General features: G+C 37.8%; 1 protein-coding gene and 1 pseudogene across 2 annotated transcripts; both read left to right on the top strand.

The window, feature by feature from the left end:
• Positions 1 to 1,357: 1,357 nt before the first annotated feature.
• On the top strand, positions 1,358 to 7,781 carry LOC103723237 (heterogeneous nuclear ribonucleoprotein H2-like). Of its 2 annotated transcripts, none has more exons than XM_008814101.3 (2): positions 1,358 to 1,691; positions 6,673 to 7,540. In XM_008814101.3, exons 1-2 carry the CDS (start codon positions 1,675 to 1,677, stop codon positions 7,538 to 7,540), a joined length of 885 nt encoding a protein of 294 aa, XP_008812323.2. In that variant the 5' UTR covers positions 1,358 to 1,674. The 2 variants fall into 2 exon arrangements, with proteins under 2 accessions (XP_008812323.2, XP_008812315.3); XM_008814093.4 differs by having other exon boundaries at positions 1,458 to 1,691; positions 6,759 to 7,781.
• A 3,008-nt stretch (positions 7,782 to 10,789) lies between these two features.
• On the top strand, positions 10,790 to 20,937 carry LOC103723222 (annotated as a pseudogene).
• The last annotated feature ends 5,959 nt before the right edge of the window (positions 20,938 to 26,896 follow it).

Raw genomic sequence — 26,896 nt, 5'->3', positions numbered from 1 at the left:
TTCCCCCAAAATACTATTTTGAAGGATCTTATAGTTGCAATATATTTTTTCACCCTCTTGGTTGTGTTAAATAACCATTGTTATCTTTTAGTCCAATCCTTCGTGGTGCTACTTTGTATTAATCAGTCAACATTTCCTTAGCAAAAACCATGTTCTAGGCGAGCAAAAATTGCATACATGTATTTGCTACTGCAAGATGTTTCCTACTTCAGATCATTGGACATCATGAACCTCCCCAGCTGCTCCTGTAATTATTAACATATCCTCTATGATTCCACACATTTGTTTGTCAGTCACCATGTAGACTTGTCTCTGCCTTGTTTCTCTCCAGTTCTACTTATGGTATCGTGTGGGTGGACTGTTGCTATATTGAACAACAACCATGAGAGGGAGGGAGTGAGGGAGAGATTTTAGAGTTCCTTAGAAGTATTTGGTCAATATGAGACATAAGATTGCATAGAAGGATGAGACAATCTACACAGAGATACAGTCTACACTAGCTCGTTATTTTCATCCAACTGTGCACCCAAGACAAATCATATTGCTCTAATCTTCAAGCTTAAGAGTTAACATAACTAAGATATGGTATTACTGTAGGTGTCAACAAAGTATTAAAGGTCTGGTCAACAAAAATAGTTTGGATAACTAGCAGATTTATCATCTTATCTCTCCCTATGAAGCATAATACTACGACGTACCAATAAAAGAAAATTTGATTGGATCAAAAATCTTTTATCAAATCAGTAGAAAAATCTTTTATTCTGGAAAAAGGGTTAACAAAGTAGGAAGTGGACTTTTTTATTATTTGCTTTTGCTTTTTTTTTTTTTTGCAGGATGTTATTCTACAGGTCCTTCAATAATTTCGATAGCTCAAGCATATGAGTATTTGATGTTCAGAACATATACCACGAGTCGGTAAATAGGCATTCCTCCTTTTACACCTAGAGGCAAAACCGTACAAAAAGTTATAAAGTAATGATTAAATATTTTTTAAATAAAAATTTCACAAGATGAATTTTATAGTAATTTTATTTATCTACAATGTTCCTGTACATTGAACGGCTCACCTAAAATACGGGGAGCTTTTTTTTTTTTTTTTGATACAATGACGACTTAAAAAGATTAAAAAAAAGTGATTGACAGAAAGAAAAAAAATGCATCCAAGATCCTTTCAAAAAAAAATTTCTAAATAATATGTAGTATAGAAGGTAACTCAATCAGTAACATTTTTTATTTTTTTATAAATATGAGAGGTTCAGAATAAGTCAAACCCTCTCACTAGTCTTGAGATATTTCGTAAGCGGGTGCTGGTCCACTGGACCGCCCTCACTCTAAATCAAGAGTATAATCTCATCAATAACCGTCCACTCACAACAGCCAAACAAAAATTACGATAAAGCCCTTGCAGTCTCGGCACTTAAAGAAGGCTATTTTGGTAAGTTGGTCAATGACTACAAAAAATTTCGAACAGGGAAATGAAATTATAAAAGCGAGATTAGGGTTGCCTTTTTTGAGCGCGCCACCTGGTTGGCTGTTTCTCCTCTCTTTCGTTCCCTCTCTACAGATCTCTTGGGAGTCTCCTTCTGAGGAGGAGAAGCGGGGAGGCGAAGGCGGCAACGACGACGAGTGCGGCTGTTGGTGTTGGGTTGGAAGGGAATTCATCGAGCGACGACCATGTATGGATCTAGGGGGTAAGTCGAGGAAACCCTAACCCTAGTTCTTTGTCTTCGTGCGAAATTGCTTGCTTCTCTGATTTGTCTCTCATGAGGTTTTTGTTTGATCTTTCTCTTGTTCTTTTTATGCTTCCTTTTCTTTCTTTTCTTTTTTAATCATATGGATTCTGGTTTGTTCGAGTTCTTTGTGTATTTTCATATGAATTTGTGATGTTGGTCTGAATGGGACCTAGGGTTAGGGTTTTTGGACGAAAGGGTGCGGGAGCGGGTGGTTGTCTAATATTTTTGGGAGAGCTTTTAGGATGTAGGGTTAGAGGGCTTTGGAGACAGATTGATGGTGGGTTCATGTTGATTTAGAGGGGAAAAAAATATCATTGTGCTCCAGACATGCCTGTCGCCATGGTATGATGCCTTTGGGGAAAAAAGAAGAGCAGCGAAGTAGCTCTCTTGGAGTTTGATTCTTTGTGACTAGATTGAGCTGCGGATGGGCAAAGTTCTTAAACTTTCTTCATTGGTTTCGTGTTCGTTCTTTGAATGACTGAAACCGTCTTAATTTCATAGACTGAAGGGGCTTAAACCTATTTGATTTTAAAAATACTGCTCACCACTTGCAAGAGGTAATAAGGGGAAGCATGGCGAGGCTTGAGGTATGATTTGGTGGTGAGATACATGATATTGTGTGATGTGCTGCAGATTGAGGGTTACTGGTCATTGGTTGTATTGTGTGGACTGTGCAAGATCTTGGCAATACTTTTGCATGTGATTATGCTTGTTAGATGCACGTGGTTTCTTGTTTACGATGGTTAGCACTATTAGCTTGATTTGATTTATATGAATTAGCTATTTTGGTCATCTGTTAAGGCCCCACCAAGTTGGGGATTTTGTTGCTCTTATTGTTACAAGAACATATCCAGACATGGTAAGTTTTGCATCCAACAGGGAAGGTTTCCTTCCCACTAATCTTCTAGGTTTTGTGTCAAGTTTTTTAGGGAAGAAATAAGTTCAAAAACTTGGTTTTAATTTTGAAAACAAAATTTCTGTACAAAGAAAGCCTTGGTTTCAAGTTAAATATGAGTTTGCTTTGAATTTGTCAATTTTGGCTTAAAAATAAGACTTAAATATTGAAAACATCAAAAAAAGGAGAAAACAAACAATTCAAGAAAACAGGTAATCATTTCAAAGCATTTGTGTTGTTTGGGACCTTTAGTTGATTTAGTAGTTTTGTTTTCAATCAAATTATTTAGATATGTATCTGTATATGTACATATGACATACGTTTGGTCATGCATGATTGTCTATGTACCTATTTTAACTACATTATAAAGAGTTTTAAATGTTGGAATATTGCATTCAGTCATATCTTTTTCCCCAAAATAACATGCACTTGATATATGAGACCTGATCTGAAGAGTTTTCGTATGGGACGTATGTGCATCCTAGATTGGCTTAAAGGATGAGACGAGTGCAACAAATGTAGATGGACAATTTGCTGGAGAGATTGACAACTTGCCTTAAAAAGTTGGCTGCTAATAATTTATGGACATGGCCTATTTGGAAGACATTGGATACGTCCTTCTCCCAGCTGTGCTTACAAACTTCTTCAGTGGGCCCTTGATACCTTGAAATGCAATTGCACCATGAGATATGGTTGGAACCTCTCTGAAGGCTCCCCCCCCTCTTCCTAAAAAAGCCCTTTCTTTTTCCTCATTTCCAACACATGCAACTTCTTCAATTCTAAGTGGGCATGGTGTATGTGTGTGTACATGAAAACCTATTTCCATGGGCAGCCCCTTGAACTTCTTAGTGAGCTTTGCTTTTCATTTGACATGTAAATATGAAAAGACGCAAGACATGGATACCCCTTTTTAGTATGTGGTCTGCTTGATGATATCATGACAAGAGCTAAGACTTCTTTCCAGCTATAGATGGATAAAAGTGGTCTATATTGGAAGTGGAAAATAATTGTACTTCTGTCCATCTTGTGAAGGTGACTATGCTATTCTAATTGGAGAAATAAATGAAATTTTGAGACTGAAGCTAAAGGTTGAGAGGGGGGCTAGGAAGAGTATCTTTATAGTGTTTTCACCATTGGGACACACTGAGAGCTTCATCAATTACTTAATGTTATGGTCACTGAATATGTTTTATTTTATTATGGTCAAGCTACATTCGTCCAATAGTGACAGAACTTTAGTCTGGATAAGATGAGGGCACTAAGAAGGAATAAAGAATTGGAAGGAGAAAAAGGAACACATTATGCTATCTTTGAGCAGCCAAGTTCTTCAATTTTTTTAATGTCCAAGGAAATGCAAATGATTTATGTGAAATGTCTGGATTGACCTTCTTGGCTAAAACCTCTTAACATCTGCTTAGATATAAGAACAGGTTTTTGACGTACTAGGTTTTTATATTTCTGATGGGATCTAGCAGCTTGACTGAAATAGCCTTTTTGTTTAGCTGTATGGAATGGGCAAGATATGAAGCCAACTGATTTGATCCCTTTCTGGTTCTAATTCCACAGAACTGGCAAGGATTTCCTTGAAGATGTAAGAATCGTCGTTGAGAATAGGTTCACATGTTTTCTTTAAGGTATAAAACTTACCTGTCTACTTGCCTTTGTACATAGCCATTAGAGTCTTTTATGCCTTCAAACATCATATTTTTGTTCCTGATTAAATTTCGTTACATCTCACTATGACAAAGTTTTGTCTATTAGTCATCCATTGCCTTGAACGACATCTTTTGCTCTTTGCTTCCGAGGAACCAGATTGATACTGTTTTGCCTCAAAAATGGTTTCTTGAATGTGACGTCAGTGACTAAATGAAGCAAATAAGGGGCTGTTTTTAATTAAGTCTTTGCTTTGATCAAATGTTTAGAACTGATCCTAGATATTTTGGACTGGATATAGGATAAAAGTTGAGTTCATGACCAGAAAACTACGCAAGAGACTTCCTCATCTGTGGATCTATTCGCTGTCCTTTTAGATGATGATATACCCTGATTTTGTACCTTCCACTAAGTGATTTCCTTGTGTCCTTTTCTTCAAATCTGTAATTATCTCAAAGGATTGTTGAGTTTTCTGTTAACAAACATAGAAGTTTGGGGGATGCTATTAAAGTTTCTGTTTATTTGGTTCTATATTATTCCATCACTCTGTTTTCTGCCTAATTAGTAGGGAACCACCAAATTAGAGAAGAGCTTAGTTTAAATGCAGAAAAACGACCAAGCAACTCCTTGATGAATTTTGAATGTAATAGTTATGTATTCTTGTGGCTTTGGGATCATGGTTCCATGGATTTGCTTGCAGCAAATGTTATACACTTGGGATAGCTGTATTTGATTCTCCTGCATATCTAATCAAACCTGGCGGGATCTATTTTGTGCACATTGCTGTAGTTGGACCATTTTTTCAGCTGCATTGTGACATTCATAGATTGTGTTCCTTCTTTTTTTTTCTCATCTTAGTGGTTTGATCGCTATGTGGCTCATGCAGTAAGTCCCATCATAATGATCATTGGATTGGATATGATGATTCTATATTGTATTTGTCAAAGACCATAAATCCTTTTCAGTTCTACTACTGTTCTAACAATTGATATAAAATAATTAAAAGCCATTAGTTTGGTTTTCTCTCTCATCTCTCTCTCTCTCTCACGCACAGACACTTGCTCGCTCACATAATGAAAAGTGTACTTATTTTGATGTTTGGATTGGAGAAATCACATAATTGGGTAATTGGGAAGCAAAGTTGAGGTGTAAAATATTAGAATGCTTCTCTGTGAGTTTATTCAAACGATCTTCGAAAAAATCATGTGTGCTGCATAAACCAGTTTTCATCTAGTTCTTTTCTAAAGTTTGAAATGAGAGCAGCTCTGTTGACAATATTCAAGCTTGGAACAAAAAAAAAACTGAAGGGTTACGTCAAACAGTAAGTTGCAGAAATGATGCCAAGATTTTGGAATTTAATTATTTTATATTGTCGAGCCATCTGGATGTATTAATTTAATTAAGCTGGGTAGATATACACAAAATTGCAGGATGATGGAGAATTTTTTTAGGGAGTTAATGAGAAGTTATTGGTTGGAAGGATGTCACCAGAGATTTGTGGAAGACGGGGAAATTTTCAAGTCATGTGAAGTTGAGGATTCAGACCGTTTCAGCTTTCTTTTAGGTTTTAGGTTTATGGGATTCACACGCTTTCTAATCATTAGAGAATGAAATATCTTACATGCAACAGGTCATCATAAGTAACTTATATGAAAGATCGTCAACTGTGTGTGTCTGCCATTCCTACCTGAATAAAGCTGATGTCACATTTGAAATGATTTGTAATCACATCCACTCTCTTCTTTCCCTTTCATATTTTGGTTTAAACAGTATTTACTATCATGAGATTGTAGCATTGCAATCAACTTGCCTAGTGTGGGAGGAAAGGGCTTTTAAGAAGTTGGTGTCATCTTGGGTTCTGGGATATGTTGTCCTGCAACTTTTGTCATCAAGAGTTGCTCTTTAGACCTGGATCATAATCTCTTGGTATTCCCTTTCAGTTGTACATACTTTATTGTTGCATCCTATGTTGTTTCTGTTGTTCTGCGTGCATCCCACATGCTCTCTGGTGGTATCTTGTCTTTTGACTTTTGTTTCTTGTTGCTTAATCTCATTCTCTGGTAATTAGGTTAAATGGGTCATAGCAGAATTTGTTGTGCAGCATCATCTGGTAAAAAAATCTGTTCCTTTTGATAGGATATATACAACTTCATTCATGCTTGCAGTCGTCCGTTGCTTGTATTTCTTTTGTCTGATCATGTGTTATTTAGTTTACTGATCCTATATAACCATTGAAATTCTTCATTGCCTTTTGTGGTTTATTTGATAATTGATTGAGAAATTGTTAGATAGTTAATTTTAAAATTTACTTGTGGGTTGGGTCTGTTTATTGATTGGGGATTGGGTGTTGGGGGGTGCTATCTCCTTTTTCTTGGGATGGATAACGTGAAGGGCAATGATGGGAAGCGGGGGGGTTTCGGACGGGTACGAGGGAACAAAGAGGCCACGAATGATCGAATCAAATCCCTACTTCGCAGTGAGTGGCGGGGGTGCTTCGGATGGCTACGATGCCGGTTCGAAGAGGCCTCGGACAATGGAGCCAAACCCGTACTTTTCAGGACTCGGTGCCAGCAGCTTCTACCAGCCCTACAGTGGCAGCTTCGGTGGTGGAAGCAGTGGCATCTACAACTTCCCCGTGGTTCGTCTGAGAGGCCTGCCCTTCAACTGTGATGATCTTGATGTCTACAAGTTCTTTGCTGGGCTGGATATCGTGGACTGCCTTCTGGTGAACAAGAATGGGCGCTTCTCAGGTGAGGCCTTTGTTGTTTTTCCATCGCCGATGCAAGCCGAGTTTGCACTCCAGAGGGACAGGCAGAACATGGGGCGCAGGTACATTGAGGTCTTTCGGTGCAAGAAACAAGACTATTACAGTGCGGTTGCTGCTGAGGTGAACTATGGGGGGGGCTTTGACAACGAATACCGTCAGAGCTCACCTCCAGCGCGTCCAAAGAGATCCTTTGAAGACAAAGCACAGATGGAGTACACAGAGGTCCTTAAACTTCGGGGGCTTCCTTACTCTGCAACCCAGGCTGACATTGTAGACTTCTTTGCAGAGTTTGAACTGACTGAAGATAAGGTGCATATCGCATGCCGCCCAGATGGGAAGGCTACTGGCGAGGCATATGTGGAGTTCCCATCAGCGGAAGAGGCGAAGAAGGCAATGTGCAAGGACAAGATGACGATTGGGTCGAGGTATGTGGAGCTGTTTCCATCAACACCTGATGAGGCAAGGAGAGCCAAATCTAGATTCAGGCAATGATTCAGTAGCAGATGTTTTGTTGCTGGAGCTGAATATTAATGGTGTTGGGGCTGAATTTTCTGTCAGTATTTTTTCTTTTATAAGTTGATTAGTTAGCCAAGCCCTGTCTTGTTTGCTTTGCTGCTCCTGGTGGGCAGCGAGCAATACCTCTTTCTTATTCAGATATGTCATTAAAATTCTGACTGCTTTACCCTAAATCTGAGATATTATCCAAAGATTTAAATAGTTAGTCTTTAAGCCCTAGCTTTAATACGAAGATGAAAGCGAGATGGGTGAGGACATGTTTAGCAGGTATTGAAAAGCTGCAGCTTGAGCTCTCAATACATTTTCATGCTCGATATATTTTCACGGCGCACTTTGACAGAACCTTCGGATATTTGTTTAATTTTGCTGGAAGAGGAGGCTCAAAGAGCAGATCTCCCTAAGGTGCTGCTCCTCATGCTCCCTTAATGATGTTTTTGCAGGAGCTATTCTTTGGCATCCATCTCTTGCATTCCCTCATGGTTGAGCTCATGTGTGGTTGCTGTTCTTCTGTATATGATTGTTTCTGATGCAGGTAGAAAACACCGAACACAGTGGTGAACTTCTAGTATTTCATGAATGCTCAAGCCTATAATATATCTTATGGAGGAAATTTCTTTGGTATCATGACGGACCTTTTCCCCTTTTCTAAATATTTACTTAAAACTATTGATTTTTTAAATTATAGTTTCTTTTTACAAAATTTTTAGGTAATTTCGGAACATATAATTTGGCAGTATATCCATTAGGAACTTGTATGTTACCTTTCCAGCAGTCCTCCAATACAACTCCCAATACAACTCTTAGAGACCTTTATCAGCATTTGCGACTCCTTCCCTTGTACGTGAAATAATCTCCTCATCTTCTGTGCCCTTCAGATTAATCTTGTAACTGGGGTCGTTGATTAATTTGATGTTTAGCGCAATGTTGCCGGCCATTTTGTACAATTGATATGAGAGCCGTTGAGAGAAAATCGGCAGGCAACAGTCCGGCAGTTTTTACCCAGGAAACTTGTGGGACTATGTTGATTTCATTCTCAATAGATTAATCTACGGAAACATAATGCTTTTTTTTTTTTATAACAGCTCTGCCTCACCAAATCATATGATCGCATCCGAGTGTTTTGCTATAAAGAAAGACGCTCAGTTCGCAGCTTCATAGTTCATGCTTGTAAATATTCTGAAATATGCATCTTTTGGTTGCTTAACCATGCAGGTTATAGCCATCATAACTTTATTCGATTATATCGGTTTGCATGCTTAGGCTTTAACGACACTGAAACAAGTCTAATACTCTCTTTCCCAATTACTGACCCTTTTTGGTAGTAGCAACATGATGCATACGAGTATACAACGGCCCCAGGGAGTGGTGATTCGCATACTGGAGCATCAACCCAATCGCATACGCCTTCTGCTCGGTGAAGTGCCTCAGAGACATCTCCATGTCAGAATTAAGCTCCATGGTGGAGGAGCATCTTCGCGCCAGTTTCTCCGGCATTCACCCAGTATTTCTGGATACCCAGATTCATCACTTCAGACGCACTCCTGATACTAAATCGTCTCAATTTGGCATTTGGGAGATTTATGGAGGCGACAAAAGATGATTTGACATGGAGTTAGGATGCCATCTCCACTTTTTTTTTTTTTTACATCAGTAGCTCATACTAATCTCGTGCGAGCGCTGCTATCTGAATCAAAGGACAAAATACTTGGAGCTGGTGCTTTCGTCGCGAGCAGTGATAAAATGCGCAAGAACCTGGAAGTTCTTGTCAGTATAGATCCTTGCTTCAGACTCTCGAGATCCTGCCACGGTGTGAGGCTCCATGAGAGCAGCAAATCTGATTCACGTATGAAAGCTTCTATTACTTGCCAAGAAGAGTAAGAGGACTTTGCATAAGAACTTCGAGCAATTTTATGGTACATCTCGAACCCCATGGAGCTGCTATTGCTCTAAAACTAATCACGATCTGCCACTTTCAGAGACGTGTCAAATGAACATGGCTGGTACGTGAATGGGCCCTAGATATTAGAGGCTGCATACCATTTTATTTCTTTTCACCATCCCTTAATTCAATCAAAAAGCCATATGAATGGGCCCTAGTTATTAGACTTCCAAATCAGTTAGTTGAACCTACACAGGAGTCTGAACTGGAAACCTTTCTCCTGTCATCTGTCCATTTATCTCCTTATGACCATAAATACTTTCAAGTTTGAAAGAATAATAATATATCACAATTCAGACGTTTTTTGTTGTCATAACAAAAAACAAAAGAATTCCTTCTCTAACAAATTATGGCTGATCAAATGAAAACATATTTTTCATCTGGCGCACATTTTGGAATTTTTTTAATTACTAATGTTGTTGTAATGACAGCAGTAAATTTGTAACTGTCGTCGTCTTAGAAGCCAGCCCGCCTCGTCATCCGCTGATTCTCGTAGGCCTGGCCACTCCGCGTACAGATATATTTATATTCGATTGAGTGCAAATTAATAATTATTATAATTATTTTACTAAAATATTTTTTTTTATAAAATTGATGTCTGAAAAATAACTTTATGCATATTTAGCATATTATAAAAAAATTTTACATTATTTCAAAATAGTTTATATTTGGTTGAGTATTTTTTTTCTAAAAAAATTATGTAAATATTTGTAATAAATCTTATCCACTTTTATCTAAAAGCTTAAGGATATTTTTGATAAAAATACTTCAATTTCTAGACTAGTAAAAATTAGATTTTTTTTTTCAATGTAGATTTATTTTTTTTAGATAAAATGTAAAAATCTCATTTTATATAAAAATTACTTTTTTATTTTTTTCTTTAAAAATTTCAACCAAATACGAAACATTTCTTTATTTTTTATTGACCATACTTTTTTTTATTTCTCTTTTCTACGAGCGAAACAAGTCCCAAGAATTACAAGTCTTATGTTGTATATGTTAAGTTGGTTCATCAAAGGATGGAACCTTATAAATTTTACCATGCTACAAATCAAATCAGTGAATTTGGTTCACCTAGGTGGCTAGGTTAAAACTCAGTGTCTTTGTTGAACCATGACCAAGGGTATCGTTCTATAAATTCGTAACACGCATATAAATTATATGCGGGCGTTCGGACGCTGGGCAGGGGAGCCGCGTGCCGTTAAAGCGCAGGTGGCTTTCACGTGCGACGTTCTTCCAAAAAGGCGGCCCCGAAGGAAGATAAGCCAAAACAAAACAAAAAATTATTGCAAAAAAAAAAAAAAAATCGCCGGACCCCCACCCGCTGTTCGTGGAGAGAGAAAGAAACAGAAGAGAGAGAGAAAGAAAAGGGTAAGAGAGAGAGAGAGGAGAGAGAAAGCGAAGGGGCGGGGCAGCCGTTCGTAGAAATGGGCAAGCCCGCCACCGACCAAGTAGAGCCGCAGAAGAAGAGGAAGAAGAAGGGCCGCCCATCCCTCGACCTCCAAAGACGTAGCCTCCGCCTCCAACAACAGCAGAAAAACCCTAACCCTAGCGTTGGCCCCAATACCTACCTCCGATTCCAAGCTTTGTCCTCCTCCTCAGGCCCCCGCCACACCGGCCGGAACCCCAATCCCGACCCCGATGGCGACGCCGCCCTCGACGACGACGACGATGAGGAAGACGATTCTGCCGGAAGGAGGAGAGAGAGGAAGCTCTGCCTCGTGCTCCGCCTCCCCGGTCGCGGCGCCAATTCCGCCTCCGGCTCCGAATCCGACGGCGGCGGAAGCAGCGGCGCAAGGAAGCGCAAGATCGACGCCGTCGCTGCCGATCAGGACAAGGTTTTTTTTTAAAAAAAAAAATTAATGTGAAATGGATCTAATTTTGCCTTTTTTCTGGTGGTTGTATGTGTCTGTGGGGGTGGAGATCGGGATGGGGGTGGGAGTGGGAGGGGTTCTGGAATTAATGGGGCATTGGTAGTTTCGTACGATCTGGGTTACGGATCGAGAATCTATGCGGCCCTCTCGGTGGGGGCTGTCTCTCCTTGGATTCCGTTCTTTTTTGGGGTTCTATTTATTTATTTATTTGCTTGCTGGTGGATTTCCAGACTGAGAAAGTTCTCGGATTTGACTGGGTCAACATTTCCAATCATTTTTTGGGAAACCTAGCTGCTTTTCGTTGTTGAAAATTGGAGTTTTTGAAGTGTTTTATCTATACGGATTTGTTTCCATTTATTTTTTATTATCTGTGAGAAATAGACCGCTGATCTGTGGAAGTAAAAGAAGAAAAAAAGGTTTACCTTTGTCCTCTTCCGTATCTTTTCGTTTGCCCCTTCGATTTTTTTTTTTTGTGGCTAATTTTAATGGGGTAGATCTGTTAGCTCCGACCTATTTTTGTCTTGTTTTTTGTTCGCTTTTTTTCTGACTGATTTGGTAATGTTTTTTTCTTGCAGACAGAAAGGCAAAGGCAGAATTCAGCCTCGAAAGCGACGGATCCTTCTCAAGGTTTGGCTTCTCGTGCATTTATTTCGAGAAAGGGAGGATAAATCTAGGTTTAGACGGGTGGGTTTTCCAGTGATATTTGTTTATTTGTTTTAGAGCCATCAGATTCCGGGCCCACAACGCCTTTGCCGGACAAAAAGTTGTTGGTTTTCATCCTAGATAGGCTGCGGAAGTGAGTGCTCTGGTTTCTTTATTTGAAGCTTACTGGCATCTCCTCATTTTATTTAATTTTTCTGGGTTTTGCTCCCGTGCTCAAAGTGCTGTGTCCGAGTTCTTTGATTGGATTTTCTGGTTTACCATCAGGAAGGATGCCTATGGGCGTGTTCTCGGACCCGTGGATCCGAACGAGGTGTGCTTTGGAACCATTATTGTTATTGTTTTGGAGAAAATTTTGAAGTTTTTTTTCCTTCCCTATGGCTATGTTTACTGCTAACAGAGATAATCTGTTTGAAGCGATTGTTTTACTGACTAATGTTTGCAGCTTCCGGATTACCATATATCATGAGCATCCTATGGATTTTGGAACCATCCGGAAGAAGCTTTCGGATGGAGCATATGCGATTTGGAACAATTTGAGTCGGTAACGAATGGTGCATTGTAAGGCTGTTTATGAACTGCTGTTCTCTGACATATCAGATATCCACATGCTTAAATCTGCTTTTCTTATATATATCTGTGTCCATGTTCTTGGTAAAAGCCTCAGCATAATTCATCTATGGTTTCCATTTTGCTCTAGATGCTTTGCTATATCTGTTTAACTTTTTGGTAGATGATTTACATCTCATAATGTATTTAGCTGCCATTAATTTTAGTTTAATTGGTAACTACTTAGTTTAATTTCTGTATCTGTAAGACCATTTTTGCTAGAGATGTTGAGTTTAATAGATCACTTCTCTTGTTGATTGGATAAACATGCATTGAAATTATTTTTGTATCAAAGTTTGGAAAGAAATTGTGTCTACATTATGAAACAAGTATAGCTATATTCAGTAGAGAGTGTCTCCAGTTCTTAGGATTATATATGTATATATATTTTCTCTCTCTCTCCCTCTCTCTATATATAACAAATCCTTCATCATGTACCTCCAGCAATTACCAGTCATGACATCCACTTTGTTGCTTCCCAAGCCAATGGTTAGGCATCATGGATATCATATGGTTGCCTGCTTTTATGTATGTATCTTTATTTTCTTGCTGCTTATGGGGAATGTTTGCGTCTATGCTTATCCACTTTTAAACTGATCAAATAAGTAGTAATGTTATATGGGGTCATTTTATCTAGTTCTATCAGGAATGCAGAATGATGCACTTAAGTAATGTGCTCTTTCTTAAGAACGAAGTTGGAAAGCATGAAATTGATTCCAGATTTGAGACTTTCTTCTTTTTTTTTTAATGCCATAGAAAATTTTCACTTTGACTAATAAAAGGGGCCCCACATAGGTTTATAGCCTGGGCTAGTCCTCCTTCCAACAGTTTAACTTTTGGGTTGTGATTCCATGGCAAGTGGTATTAGAGCCAGGTCCATTGTGCATCACAATCTTTATTAGTCATACGGGCTCCTCATTGGAGATACGAAGGCTGAGGAGAATCTGGCACGGTCGACTAGCGCCTTGGCCATGGGTGGGCCTCCTTTCTGAGAAGGAGCCAACCGTATGAGGGCGTCACAAGATGATGGGGGAGATTGTCATAGTCCCACATTGACTAATAAAAGGGGTTTTACATGAGTTTATTAGCATGGGGCGGTCCTTCCAACAGGTTAAGCTTATGGGGTGAGTCCGTGACAAGCAGTTTTCAATTTAGAGTAGCTTCATTCTTCATGAAAGAATAAGTAAACTAGATTTATATGTGGAAGAGAGGAAAGATGCTAGTATAGGTTCCTTTATTTTTGGAGTCTGCTAGGGGTTTATCTATCATTGCACCTTTTTAATGTAATAGTTAAAGGAGAGTAATGGATTGGTTTGTTGATACTAGTAAATAACTACATTATAATGGCAATATATGACCATAATGTTATTCCGAGGCTTACATGGTTTTAGCTTATTTGGATGAGGATGATATTTATTGTTAAGCTTGACAAAGTAGGGAGATGTTTTGGAGGGGGGTGTTGGGCTATGGTAAATTGTGGGGCGAAGAGTGGGCTAGGGAGTATTATTGAGAAGCCAGATCAATATTTCATGGTTATAATTTTACCTTTAAGGAATTGTATGTTGATGGGATGCAACAGTTTGATGGTTATGCATAGGAGTTCTAGAAATACTTTTCCAAATTTGCTTGGGTAAGTTTATCATAGCTAGAAAAATGGAGAAAGAAAAGGATCAGATAGATGATACAGTAAGCTTGGTACTGCTACTTTGTCCCTGAGGTGATTACCCTCTACCTAGCAACTTGAGTTTCTAGGTTTGAATTATGGATGGTGCATCCTCAAATATTGAGACCTAGGCAAGTATAGTATGAGATGGGTTTCCCTCTCTCTCTCAGAAAGGAAAAAGAAAAAAGACAATGCAAGCCGTAATCGAGAATCCTTGTTCATATTTGAAGCTGAATCTATCATGCAACTGAGCTCCTTTGTATAAAAAACACAATTAAAATATAAACATAATTTGTTATATCATTAAAAAAGTTAAAAGAGGCCCCTGCCATGCTCAGGTTCAACTGTTAAAGAGTTGATGTATGTGCAAGTTCAAGAATATATTAAGTTTTTTCTTTATCACTTCATACACGAATGGTACTCATATTATCTGTTTAGAGCTCAAAAGGATAGTGGAGTTCTATGATCAAGAGAGAGCAATCTTCTGGAAGTTATTACATGCTTGAAGTATCAAAGGAAAGTATTTTAAGGAAAAATATTCCTTTGGGGTCAGTCCTTATAATGTTAAAGAGAAGGTGAGGCTAGCCTTGATCTTGTATGTGGGAAGTTACTTAGAAGACACCATGCTTGTTTTGGTCTAGCAGTACTTAGAAGACACCATGCTTGTTTTGGTCTAGCAGCTTTCAGAAATTCTTTTTTAATATTTTGCAAAAGGGAGGCTGAAATATTGTGTGTTTTGCCTTGTAATCTCTGGTATGGTCAGTATGATAGAGGCCAATATGCACTAATATTGGACAAGCCAGGTTTATCTGCCGCATTGTGGCATATAAATCCTATACTACTGATTACTATTTTCGTCTATTTGTTTTTTGGGCCTGTTTTACCTAGGTGAGTCGCTCCCATGGTAGTCCCATGCTGGCGATTGTATCATGTAGGCTGGCCATCAATACGGTGGTATTACTACCATAACAAGGCCAAACATTAATCTATGTTGCAGGAAAAAACACTAGGGAGCTAGACATCATCATGAATAACTTAAGATATTGCTATCGAGCATTTTTACATGCATATCTATCATCAAATCCTGTAATTGTATAATGCTTTTTAATGCATACTATCAAGACTTCAATTAAATCCATCAGTAAAGTCTGGAAAACGTATGTTTTTAGGATTGTCCTTTTTTCTCATTTAGCCAAAACTACTTTTATAGATCTTGTTTGAATTCTTATCTGAGGCTTTCACACTTTTGGATTCACCTTAATGTGATCCAAACTAGTCCATTTTTACCAGGTAGCTGTCTAGGGTCTTGCCATGCCAGCTAGGGCATCACAAAAATGAGGTCAACTTTAAGAAAATATTTAATCATATCCGTAATCGTTGCTATAATCAGTAGATCCTGTCCCAAATCTTCGGTATCGGCTTTATGAATCCTGACTGCCTTCATTGTTATTATAAGCTTTTCCAGATCCTCTTTTTAACTCCCCTTCACGAGATCTTTCCTTCCTTTTTTTCCAGACCTCCAAAACAAGATCGAACAATGCATTCTTACTAATTCCTCATATTTTTGTTGAATGTTATACCATCTTAAATGGTTCTACATTACTTTGTCTTAAAGTAACATACACCTAGACCTCCACCTCCTTCCTCACTGTACCCTTCCTTGTCGTATCACTCATATATCTCTAATTTCTCATTTCCACTATGTCTATCTTCTTTGCTTTGACTCTTATTAATTATTATTATACAACCTGCTAAACCTTGCATTATTACATTATTACTGGCGTTCTTGCTTTTGTTTTTTCTCCCTAAATCCCCTCATGTTCTTAAGCAGTGCATCGATCACATAACATCATTGAAGCATCTATACATTTCAATTTTTTGCAGCTTCTATTTTATTAGAATTGTGGTCATCTTTCATTCTTTTGTATAATAGGTCCAAGATATGGAAATCAATCATTATATAGTTTCTTTTCCTATCAGATATAATTGAGGCCTCATTTTTCTTTACATTTCCATTAAAACTGAATTTATTTTTTGCCCACTGATTTCTGAGCTGTTACCTCGCATTCTTTGCTGCGTAGTTCTAATTCAGCATTTAATCATGTCCTCTTCTCCCCCCTCCCCCCCCCCCACCCCCCCCCCCCCAAAAAAAAAAACAAAAAAAAGAAAAAAGAAGAAATCATGTCCTCTAATCTACCAACACAATATCTTCTACAAATAATATATGCCTTGGTCCATCTTCTAGAATGTTCATGATAGGTTCATTAGTGATTGGATTGTAAAAGGAGGCTTAGTGCGGATTCTTTGTTTATGCTCGACATTGCTGGGGCTTCACACATCCTGCCTCAACTATTCTTGACCCCTGTAACTAAGAATTCTATGTACCGTCATTTATTTCAATTTTCTGTGTGCATTGCATTCCTTTATTTCCTTGAAATACAATACTAGCTCTCTTATTAAGTTCTTATCAACCTTGTGCTAACATAGTAGGATATGTCAAATTTTTAGAAGTTTGTATCTGGAAGGTGAGTATGAAGTGTGAAAATATAGTCTGTGCCAGAGTTGGATGGCTAATAGAATTTGGTGGATAAATTTGATAATCCAATGTTTTAACTTGTGTATATGCGGTTTTTAGTGTATTAATTATGGTTGTCATAAGTAGCTATGGAACTAAAGATGGCTTACTTTTGTAGTAATATTTTATTTTTAGGCATGCAAAGATGCTTTAATAGAACTCTTGATAGGAATACCAAGTTGTTGTTGATGCAAACTTGAGAGAGAAAGTGACCAGAACCTAACGGTATGATACGATTTTGCCATGGCAAGACCATGCCTGATTCCTCCATTGACACCTCACTTTCTCTTTGGCTAAATAGCTGACAGCTGATGCACTTGCACATTTCTAAGGTATGACCATATATCCTATAGTGATTGCTGCGTTGACTGCTGCCACTATACATCCTGCTCTAGGTGAACGCCTCATGACACCATTAATTTGCTGTTTTTAAACAATCTGAATATGATGTGACCAAGGGTGACATTTTTGAAGGTTATAAATAAATCCAAGATAGTGATTCACTACTTTAGAGACAGTAAAACTGCAATAGAGATTGTAGTAACAATCTTCATATGATGCCAATTAACTTAAATTTTAACACTGTTATAATTAAACAGTTTTCCTTGTTTAACTGTTAGGAACCTATAATTGATGATTAGCTTCTAGCTTTTGTAAATAAGCATAGTAGAGAATAAAACATCATTGTATGAGGCTCATAAAAATAAAAAAAATATGAATACACCATGATAGAACTATATCAGTGGGGTAATTGATGATATATTTGACATACGCTAGAGTTCAGATCCTCTTTATTCATTCTTCTGGCCAACCACTCTATTTAAATCACACATCACCATCCACTACTCCAGTCCCACCATTTATTCAGTTGCTTATTGTTGATAGTAGTGGTTAATAGCAAGTGAATAACTGTAAGGGCTGGACAGGAGCAGGAGCTAAAGAGGATGAAAACCCGTACAACCCTAGCAGATAAGAAGATTCATCTAAATACCTAAAGGTGATATATAATGGACTAACAAGGTCACATAATCAGAAATACATATGCTGTGTGAGAAACCTGCAAAACAATTTTTGTTTTCCGAGGAAAACACAAAACAAAAGATAACTGCGTCACGATGTGTTGTGATGCTTGGTCGGCATTTTATCAAGTATACCTGTCTTCTCTCTGAAGGATGTGTTTCATGAAATTAATTTATATATACACAACATTGGATGAAAAATCTTGTTTTTTCTCTCTTTTTAATCAAAGCTTGAATTTCTTTTTCTTAATTATTTTTGAGAAAAGGAATCTATAGGGATTGATAAACAAGTTTATGTTTTGCTGAGGCAGCAAGGACTCAAACAGCCATAAAACTTAAATGTAAACCTCTGTTAAATATATATTTATTTGTTAATCATGTGTTTGTGAAACCTAAGAGAAGTGCAAATTTGTTTCTAAATTTGGATTCTTACAGTGTTTGCACTGTTGATGTGCTTTCTCATGTTTGACAATGAACTTATCACTACTAGATGATTTTGAAGCCCATATTATTAAGATGTTGATTGAATTACATCGTGTTACATCATCTGCTTGGAAAAAGAGTTAGATGCAATGATAACCATTTCCAAGGAAGTCGGTATCTTCTTGTGATTAGACTAGATGCGTCATGTCTGATTGATTGTTTTGGGTTCGTTCCATGATTTACTTGTAAGAATGGAGTGACATTGTCTGTTCCATGCTCTTTCTTTCTCTCTCTGTCTCTCCGTGTGTGTGTGTGTGTGTTATCTTCATTAAAGTCTGAAACAGGAACATGCTTCTGATTAGGCCAAAGAAATTTGACTTGCATTTTGTATATTTTTGCAGAAAGATGTTTTCTTAATCAGCTCAAATGCAATGCGATACAATGCATCAGATACAATTTACTATAAACAGGTCTCTGTTCTGTTCCTAATTATTATAATATCTCCTGGTTTCTGGAGTAATACATTAGATGTATTAGCCTTTATTTGTGTGTATGTAGTCTTGATAAGTGCTCTCTCATTACAGGCACGATCCATCCAAGAGCTTGCAAAAAAGGACTTTGAGAATCTTAGACAAGAAAGTGATGATAATGAGCCAGAACCAAAGCCTGTGCGGAGAGGCAGGCCACCAAGCAAGAAGACTGTCAAACAATTAGTCAGCAGGCCTCCTGCTGACCGTGTTGGTTCTGATTTCTCTTCTGGTGCAACAGTTGCTAATGCTGGAGATAATAATCACTTCTCAAATTTGGCAAATGATTTGTTGAGAAGAGATTTGGTGGTGGATAAGTCCAGCATGGCAGCTCTGCCTGGAAGAGCATACGGTCTTCGCAATGCTGAAACTCATAGTTGGATCAGTGGGCATAGAACAGAAAGAAATGAAGAATTTTCAGGTAAGTGATTATGCACTCAATGCAACATCCTTCTAATTACGTGCTTTAAAAACTGCAGATATAATTTTGGTTGCATTCCTTTAAAATTTTTTAGATTTGAAGTTCTGAGTCCTTTCTGGGTCCTTTTTGCAGGTTCCGGGAAGAAGGGGGCTTCAACAAAATACGGAAAGAAATTTTCTGTTATAGATGAAAATCGGCGCCATACATATAAGCAACCCCAGCTGTCAGCTTGTGTGTATGGGCCACCAGTCTTATCTGCATTAGATAGGGAGAGGAAGCAGCTGGCGCCAGTAAGTACCGACTGCTGCTCAGGAACCTTTTCCTCTTATAGTTTTCTTAACGGCATGATTAATATGGGGCTGATGGATCTGCTATGTTTTGCTTTACATTATTTTACTGGAATATGTTCAAATTAATATGAAAAATTATTCAAAAAATAATATATATATATATATATATATTTTGCATGTGCCTCCATTGGAAGTCATCAGCCTTTCTTTTTCTATCTTATTTAGTAATATTTTTTCTTATTCAAAAAATAATCACCTTGCAAAGTATCGCCTTTGCCATATGTAATAATGATTTGATTGAAACTAGGTGGGTCTTCACATGGAGTATGCATATGCTCGGAGCTTGGCTCGATTTGCTGCAACCCTTGGCCCTGTTGGTTGGGAAATTGCTGCCAAACAGATTCAACGAGCAGTTCCCCCTGGTACGAGGTTTGGACCTGGATGGATTGGCGAAAGCGAAGTGCCACACCGTTCTAAGCCACTACTTTGTGCATCCTCTCTTTCTGTATCCCAGCCAAAGATTTCATCCTCAAATAAATTGGCTGTCGAGGAAGGCCAGGTTGTCGCAAGTCCTCCATCACCGGCTCTGGCATCTGCTTTGCCAAGCAGACCCACCGGCTCCATACATGGTCCAGATCCTGGAGGAGTTAACTTTGGAAGCCTGGGGAATAGTGGTGGTGTTATTCAGCCCAAGACTTCCTTCTTGCTTCATCAGAATCCAGCAATTCAACATACTGTGAATGGTTTCCATACCTCCGTGGCTCAAGCTGGAAAGATGATTAGACTATCTAGGCTGCCCGGGAGCTCTTCTGTGGAGACTATGAATAGAAATGCTGGATCTTTTGACGCAGTTTGTGGAAGCAACAGCAGCTACATCAACCAGGCACATTTGAACCTGTCAAATGCGGACAAGGCTGTGGTGGGTAATCCAAGTTCGTTGTCAAATTCTGGCAGTCACTTGCTGGATTCTGGCCGGGGTTCTCAAAGGCCATGGCAGGGCTTCTTGCTGAATGCCAAACCTGGTTCTGTTCCCCCTGATCTAAATGTCGGGTTCCAGTCACCAGGGTCACCAGTTTCAGGTGTTCTGGTTGATTCGCAGCAGCCTGATTTAGCATTGCAGCTGTGAAGGTATCACTTAATCCATCCCCAGTTTGGTGTGGAGAGAGAGAGAGAGAGAGATTGAGGGTGGAATTTTCATGGTCTTGAATGAGCTAGGTGATGTGGAAGTGGATGGTGAGGGATACAGGGGATGGAGGGTGATTTTCTTAATTTTCATACCAGCATTGTGTTGTAAAAGTTCTGAGGGTATTTGTACAGATTAATTAATATTGAAATTAATTCTAGACTTACCAAAAAATAGTTCTCCAGATAAAGCTGTCCTCATATTTGTATCAAATCCATGGCTTAAGAATACAGGTTCTGCTTCCAATATCCAGCTAATTGCTCCTTTGGTTAAATATATTTGATGGAGTTGATGAGTTCTTGGTGGTTTTCCAGTATGGTGTGATGTTTTGAAATCCAAATTGAGCCTTCTGCTGACAGCATGTTCTAAATTTTCTCTTGCTTTGGCGATTGATTCTCCTCTCTTGAAGTGCCTTCTAGAATCCTTCTCACATGGGGGCTTGGTTTGTGACAAGGTTCGAAATACTGAAGGATCGATCCCATATCAATCATGGGTGGATTTGGCTTGAAGGGAATTGATAGATGTGCATGGATGCACCCCAAAAATTCTTAAAACAGTCTTTTTTGGTCTTCAAATTCTGGTTTTAGATTGTTTATGACGTTTTTTTTTATCTAAATGCTGTATTTTTGCAAGAGAGAAGGTGTGGTATCAACTTAACCTATCGTTTTAAAGTTTTATGTGTCTGCTGAAGTTAGAAGCATAACATACTTACCATATATATAATGTATCATATACTATCTAAATTTTTATATAATATTTAGACAACTATGTTAAGATTTTAAAGCAATATATCATATAAATCATATATTTTATTAAAATTTGTATAAAATTATATTCTAATTAATAATAGTTCAATATTTTGCAGGTGGTATGCCAATAAAGAGAAACCATGAAGAATAATGTAAAAGATCTTTTCCCTTTTCTTTATATAAGCTATTTTTGGACTTTTTTTCCTTTTTGAGTGCATTAATGAAAATGGAATGGAGATAACTTTTGTATGTTTTCAAATATAATGCAGGGTATGCATCTACTAGCATATAAGAAAAATATTAGAGAATAAATTGATGCTCAAAGAAATACCACCATAAGGATTTTTTTTCAAATTAATTAAGATTAAATGTTCATGCCGAGAATGATATATATACATATCTACCTCTCTCTCTCTATATATATATATAGAGAAAGATAATAGATAGATAAATATGTAACCACAACATAGATTTTATATAATTTAGAATTTCATAACTTTATGAGAAACATTTTCTCGACACCGAGTATCATATCTACTATAAGAAAAATGCTTCTCAAGACAAGTTTTGCCGAATGGCACTTTTTTAACAAACTTGTTGAAAATGTCAGAGCTATACAGCTTAAAATTTAAGTTAGTATTGAAAATATCCAAAAAGAATAGACAAAATATATTTATCTTTTGGTTTGTATCAAAGAGAAAAGGATTTATTTTTAAGAAAAATTATCATCAAAATTTTTAAGCAATCCAATAAATGTGCTTGATTGTATATTTAAGCACGACAATCAAACAATCCCAAACTGCCATTTAATGGTTGAGTTGTTTGTAACCTTATTGTAATTTTTAAATTATGATGAATTAGGTTTTAGACCGACCATCTTGGTTTTGAACCCATCAGTGCAATTGAATCTCCCTACAATTTTGGATGAACCACTTGATTCTTGAGCAGCTTGATTAGGTGAGGTTACCTCTGACCTACTTTTGAATTATGCCCCTCCAAACCAATACTGGTTCAATACCGAACCATGCAATTTTTTAAGAGTTATGGAATATGTTAATGTTCTATATTGTTCGATTAATATAACTTGATTTTTTTGTTGCCACAATCTTCCAGCATCTAAATAGATCTTGAATTTCATAGGTCTGATCTGATAATTACTGTTTTTCATTGAACGATTATAGAGAATTTTGCAAAAACAACTCTTTTTTATTTCAATTTTTGCAGGTTTGGTCTTTTCTTTTTCCCCATAAATGTTCCCATTTTGGACTTTTTAAGATGCTTCTATCCTAGGCTCTAGGCATACTTCAATTTGTCAATTTGCGTTGCAGGCTCAACATTCAACTCCACCTAAAACATGGCACCGGTGTATTTGATAGAGAGCTAGGATACAAGTTTCTGAAAATTTTAAATCAGGTTATTTTCATAAACAAAAAAGGAGTTGATTTCCCAAGTTTTTTTTTTCTCCTCCTCAAAGTCATCTAAACCATTGTGGGGCGTGTTTGCTGATGTAGAAGAAGCATGGAAGGCTTCGATTTCTCACATATAATTTTCCCCCTACTATTTATGTAACTCAATAAATACATTCACTTTTTTATGTTGTTTTCCTTCTACGTACCGTTTCCTTCAGAGGAAGAAGCAAATCAAGAATGTTGTATTTAATAAATAATAACTGAGAACTAATTAAGAAGGGGGAGGATGGAGAAGGTTGGCGGCTGCGGGTGGGCTCAAGCTGCTCGTGTCTTCTTTTGGTTTCTCTTTTCTGATCTATATTATGTTTCTTATTAAATATAATTTACCAAATACTCATTAAGAACATCAGCACTGTTACATATGTCTGAAGCTGCTGCTCGTAGCTATTTGTACTTGGTGAACCAGCTGCAATATCAGAAGGTGTTATCCTCTCTCTCTTATTCAGATAAAAACTTTACGTGCCTGCAGACCCTGAAATTTGAAATACAGAAACATGACGTAGCATAACAAATGCCGATCCATTCTATTATATAATTATGCGAACTCTAGAATCGCTCTTTGTGAGATTTTTTTTTCGCGCTAAAAACGGGTATCTCATACAATACGAGTACAGAGACGCCCAGTAGAATCAGTAAACAGTAAATCACACAATCCCTGGGCAAGTTCCCCTCCCCGGTCCATAGGGTATCTTCTGAGTGATTTGCCACTTATGCAGCCACCCAGTCTGCCGCCCCGTTGGCCTTACGGTACATATGCTTGGTCTGAAAGGCCACTGTATCACTCACCATCATCCAGATATCTCGAAGCAAGGGATATACCCGTCTACCTCTACCCGGGCCCTTTTGGATCCAACTAATAACGGTGGATGAATCATCTTCCAGTATGATCGAGGTGGCTCGGAGCTAGCGCTCGTCTAGCATGGCACCAGCTAGTTCAGGCTGCCTGCAGCTTTACTTCCGGAACCGAAGTGTCGAAGATCTAACAGCCATTAGCAACTATCACCCTAGAGCTTGGCCCCTGATAATGAAACCAGCTCCTTCCCTCCAACCATTCTCTAGAACGAAATTCTCAAAATTAATCTTGAGAAAATTTAAAGATGGGGACTTCTAGGTGAAAAACATCCTACAAAGCGCTATCTGAGCAAAATGGCGGCCGTGAAATGCCTTTCATCGCATGGGGTTCGCGCATGGAAGACTCCATGCATGGCCATAGAAAGGCCCTTGAGCTAGTGTTTTCCCCCCAGTTTTTTTTTTTTTTTACTCAGTACGTGCATGGAAGTGCGAACTATATATCTGTACAGTGGTAAGCAAGTAGATCCATTGGTCGGCATCCTCTCCGCCAAACCTCGTGCTCCGGTTTTTGAGAGGGGACGTACCTTGGAAAAAGAATGTTTTTAAAATAAGTCAAAAGGAAGGCTTGTGGAGGCATTACCTTCAAACGAAGGCAACGTACGTACTACCACAGATCACCAGTGACTCATCAATCCCATGTGGCGCTCAAGGATTGGTGCATAGGGTCCATCCGCGAGACGGGGTATATGTTGGAAATAACCTATCTGCTAAAATTTTATATTTTTTTATTTTATTTTAAATATTTAATTAATGACTTTCTATATATAATAAATAAATTAAGTTTTGATGTTATCCCATTTGAAGCATGCTATGAAAGTCACTTTCTTTAGAATAGAATTTACGTTGTCCAGATGTAAACAGTTGATGACGGTCTACTTACAATATACAACGAAATGTTTCGTGTTGAAGTGCACTTTAACAAAGAAGAATCAAGATCGAACCTGAAGTAGTCAAATCCAGATGCGTTGAAAATCGGTAAATTTGATTGAAGCAATCTCTCTCCATTTTCTTATATATGGACACAATTTTCTTCTTAAATGCTTATTGGGTTTTACTCACTTAGTGCTCTCAATTATCTTCTCTAATTTTGGTGTTATTCGGATGAAAAGGGGATGTTTTGATGGATGAGAAGTACGATCTCTTTCTTATTTATAGATGTGAAAGAGTGAGTATGATTAGATGCTTAAGCATTTTTTCGTTAAATGCATCTCTTCACATAATTCATTCATTCATCAAGGTTGTCTCCTGGGATACAACTTTTCGTGATAATGCATCATTTCATTTACAGAAGTCTCCAAAGAGCTTATGCCTTTTTTTAAGATACCGTGTGGGAAATAATTAGAGATGTATCCGTAAAATTTCTGTAAAATTTTTAGAGAAAAGAGAGAGATAAAGATAGAAAATTAAATCTTATCTATTTAGAAAACTAAGTTATTTAGGAGTCCAAAAAAAATTATATTTAACTAGATTTATATTTTGATAAATATCCAATATAAAATTCTAAAATATCAAAATTTTGAATTAAATATTTTATCAACAAACTAGCAGCATAAGGATTGAAGACTCCATGGCCATGCAAAGGCTTCCACGCGACTGGTTTCTCCTCTTTCTTTTTTTTTTTAACTTCACTTTCTTTTCTCTTTTTTTTTTTTTGAACTCATCAGTGATTTGCATAGCACTTGTCAAATATTAGTAAATCAATAAACCAGGAGGTCCATTGGTTTTCACCCTCTCTCCAACCATGCGCTGTCGGAAGATAACTCGTCTACAGTCGTTTCGTGTGAAAAAAAAAAAGTTACAAGCAATGCTCGTACAAACATTTATATACCTTGATATGGAGAAAATACAGTGTTATAGATTATCCATCAAGTTCCAGCTTAGTTCATCAGCCTTATTTGGCAATTGAGAATTAATAAAGTACATCTAAGGTAGACTGAAAACTGCCTTAATAATTCTATAAATCAGCTTCGTTAATTTCACAGGACAAACAAATGTGCTTTGAAATACTTTACTCGCTGCTCGGTGACATCCGCAAGTTGGTGAGAAATTATGATTTTTTTTAGACTATTTATGTGTACCAAAAGACGAACAGGATCATAAATTTTTGGACATATTATGCAGCTGTACTTCCACCACTATGCCATCTTTTTTTCAACATTATTGGCTATACTCATGCAAGAGCTGTGTGAGCTGTGGTTCCACGAAACTCCAAATAGTTCCATAGGCAACCAAGGATGCCACGCGTTCTTTAGGTGCCAATATGCCCAATTGGCCTTTTCGGCCGCTGGCTACACGCAATCAGGAATTGTTCTTGGTGCGCACAGCATTTTCCACGCTACTAAACTGTTTCTCAAAGCCACCGCGTTCCTCGAATCACATGCTTTGACTGCATGGCTAAGAAAGGAATATAATAATTTGCGTAGCAAAGTAAGCACCTGGTTCAGGGTCCATCGAATCCTATCAAATCAAGAAAACGACCGAGAAGAACCATCCGCTGTCACGGGGTGGTGATTAGTGAAAGGAAAACATAACTGCAGATCATAATCAATCAGAATCTACAGTAGCACATCTCTGGATGGCTGTCGTCAGAAGATGAATGGCCATTAAACGCTGCACGCCATGTATGACAAAGTTTGTGCTTGTAGATTGCCTCATTTGATGCCTGTCTATCTCATGATGGTGGCCATCTATTGCTGCTATATATGCAAAGCAGAGAATCTATGTTCGATAAGAATAGGCTAATATGTCTAAATGAGCACTATAGCCGCCCATCCACGCATGTATTTTTTCCTTTTCAGATTCGTTATTTGTAGCTAGACATGCTTGCATGCAAGGAGACGGTCAAACAGGAACAAGTTAATATAATCCGGTCGAGAATGTCTATGCCGGTTTAGTTTCTCGTTGGTTACATGATTTGATGCGGTTCAACATTGGATGCATGACTTATCATATATAGATAGTTATGTGTTTTAATGTGACTTCGCGCAATTTAGGGTGCATATAACTTTTCTATGGATCTCATAGGCCATTGGCTTCTATAGCATGTTAAGAGGAAAAAAAAGAAGTGAAATAAAAATTA

The sequence above is a fragment of the Phoenix dactylifera genome, chromosome 18 (assembly GCF_009389715.1).
Source record: "Phoenix dactylifera cultivar Barhee BC4 chromosome 18, palm_55x_up_171113_PBpolish2nd_filt_p, whole genome shotgun sequence".
NCBI lineage: Eukaryota > Viridiplantae > Streptophyta > Magnoliopsida > Arecales > Arecaceae > Phoenix > Phoenix dactylifera.
The sequence above is the reverse complement of the archived record's forward strand: the minus strand, read 5'-3'. Positions and strand labels throughout refer to the sequence as shown.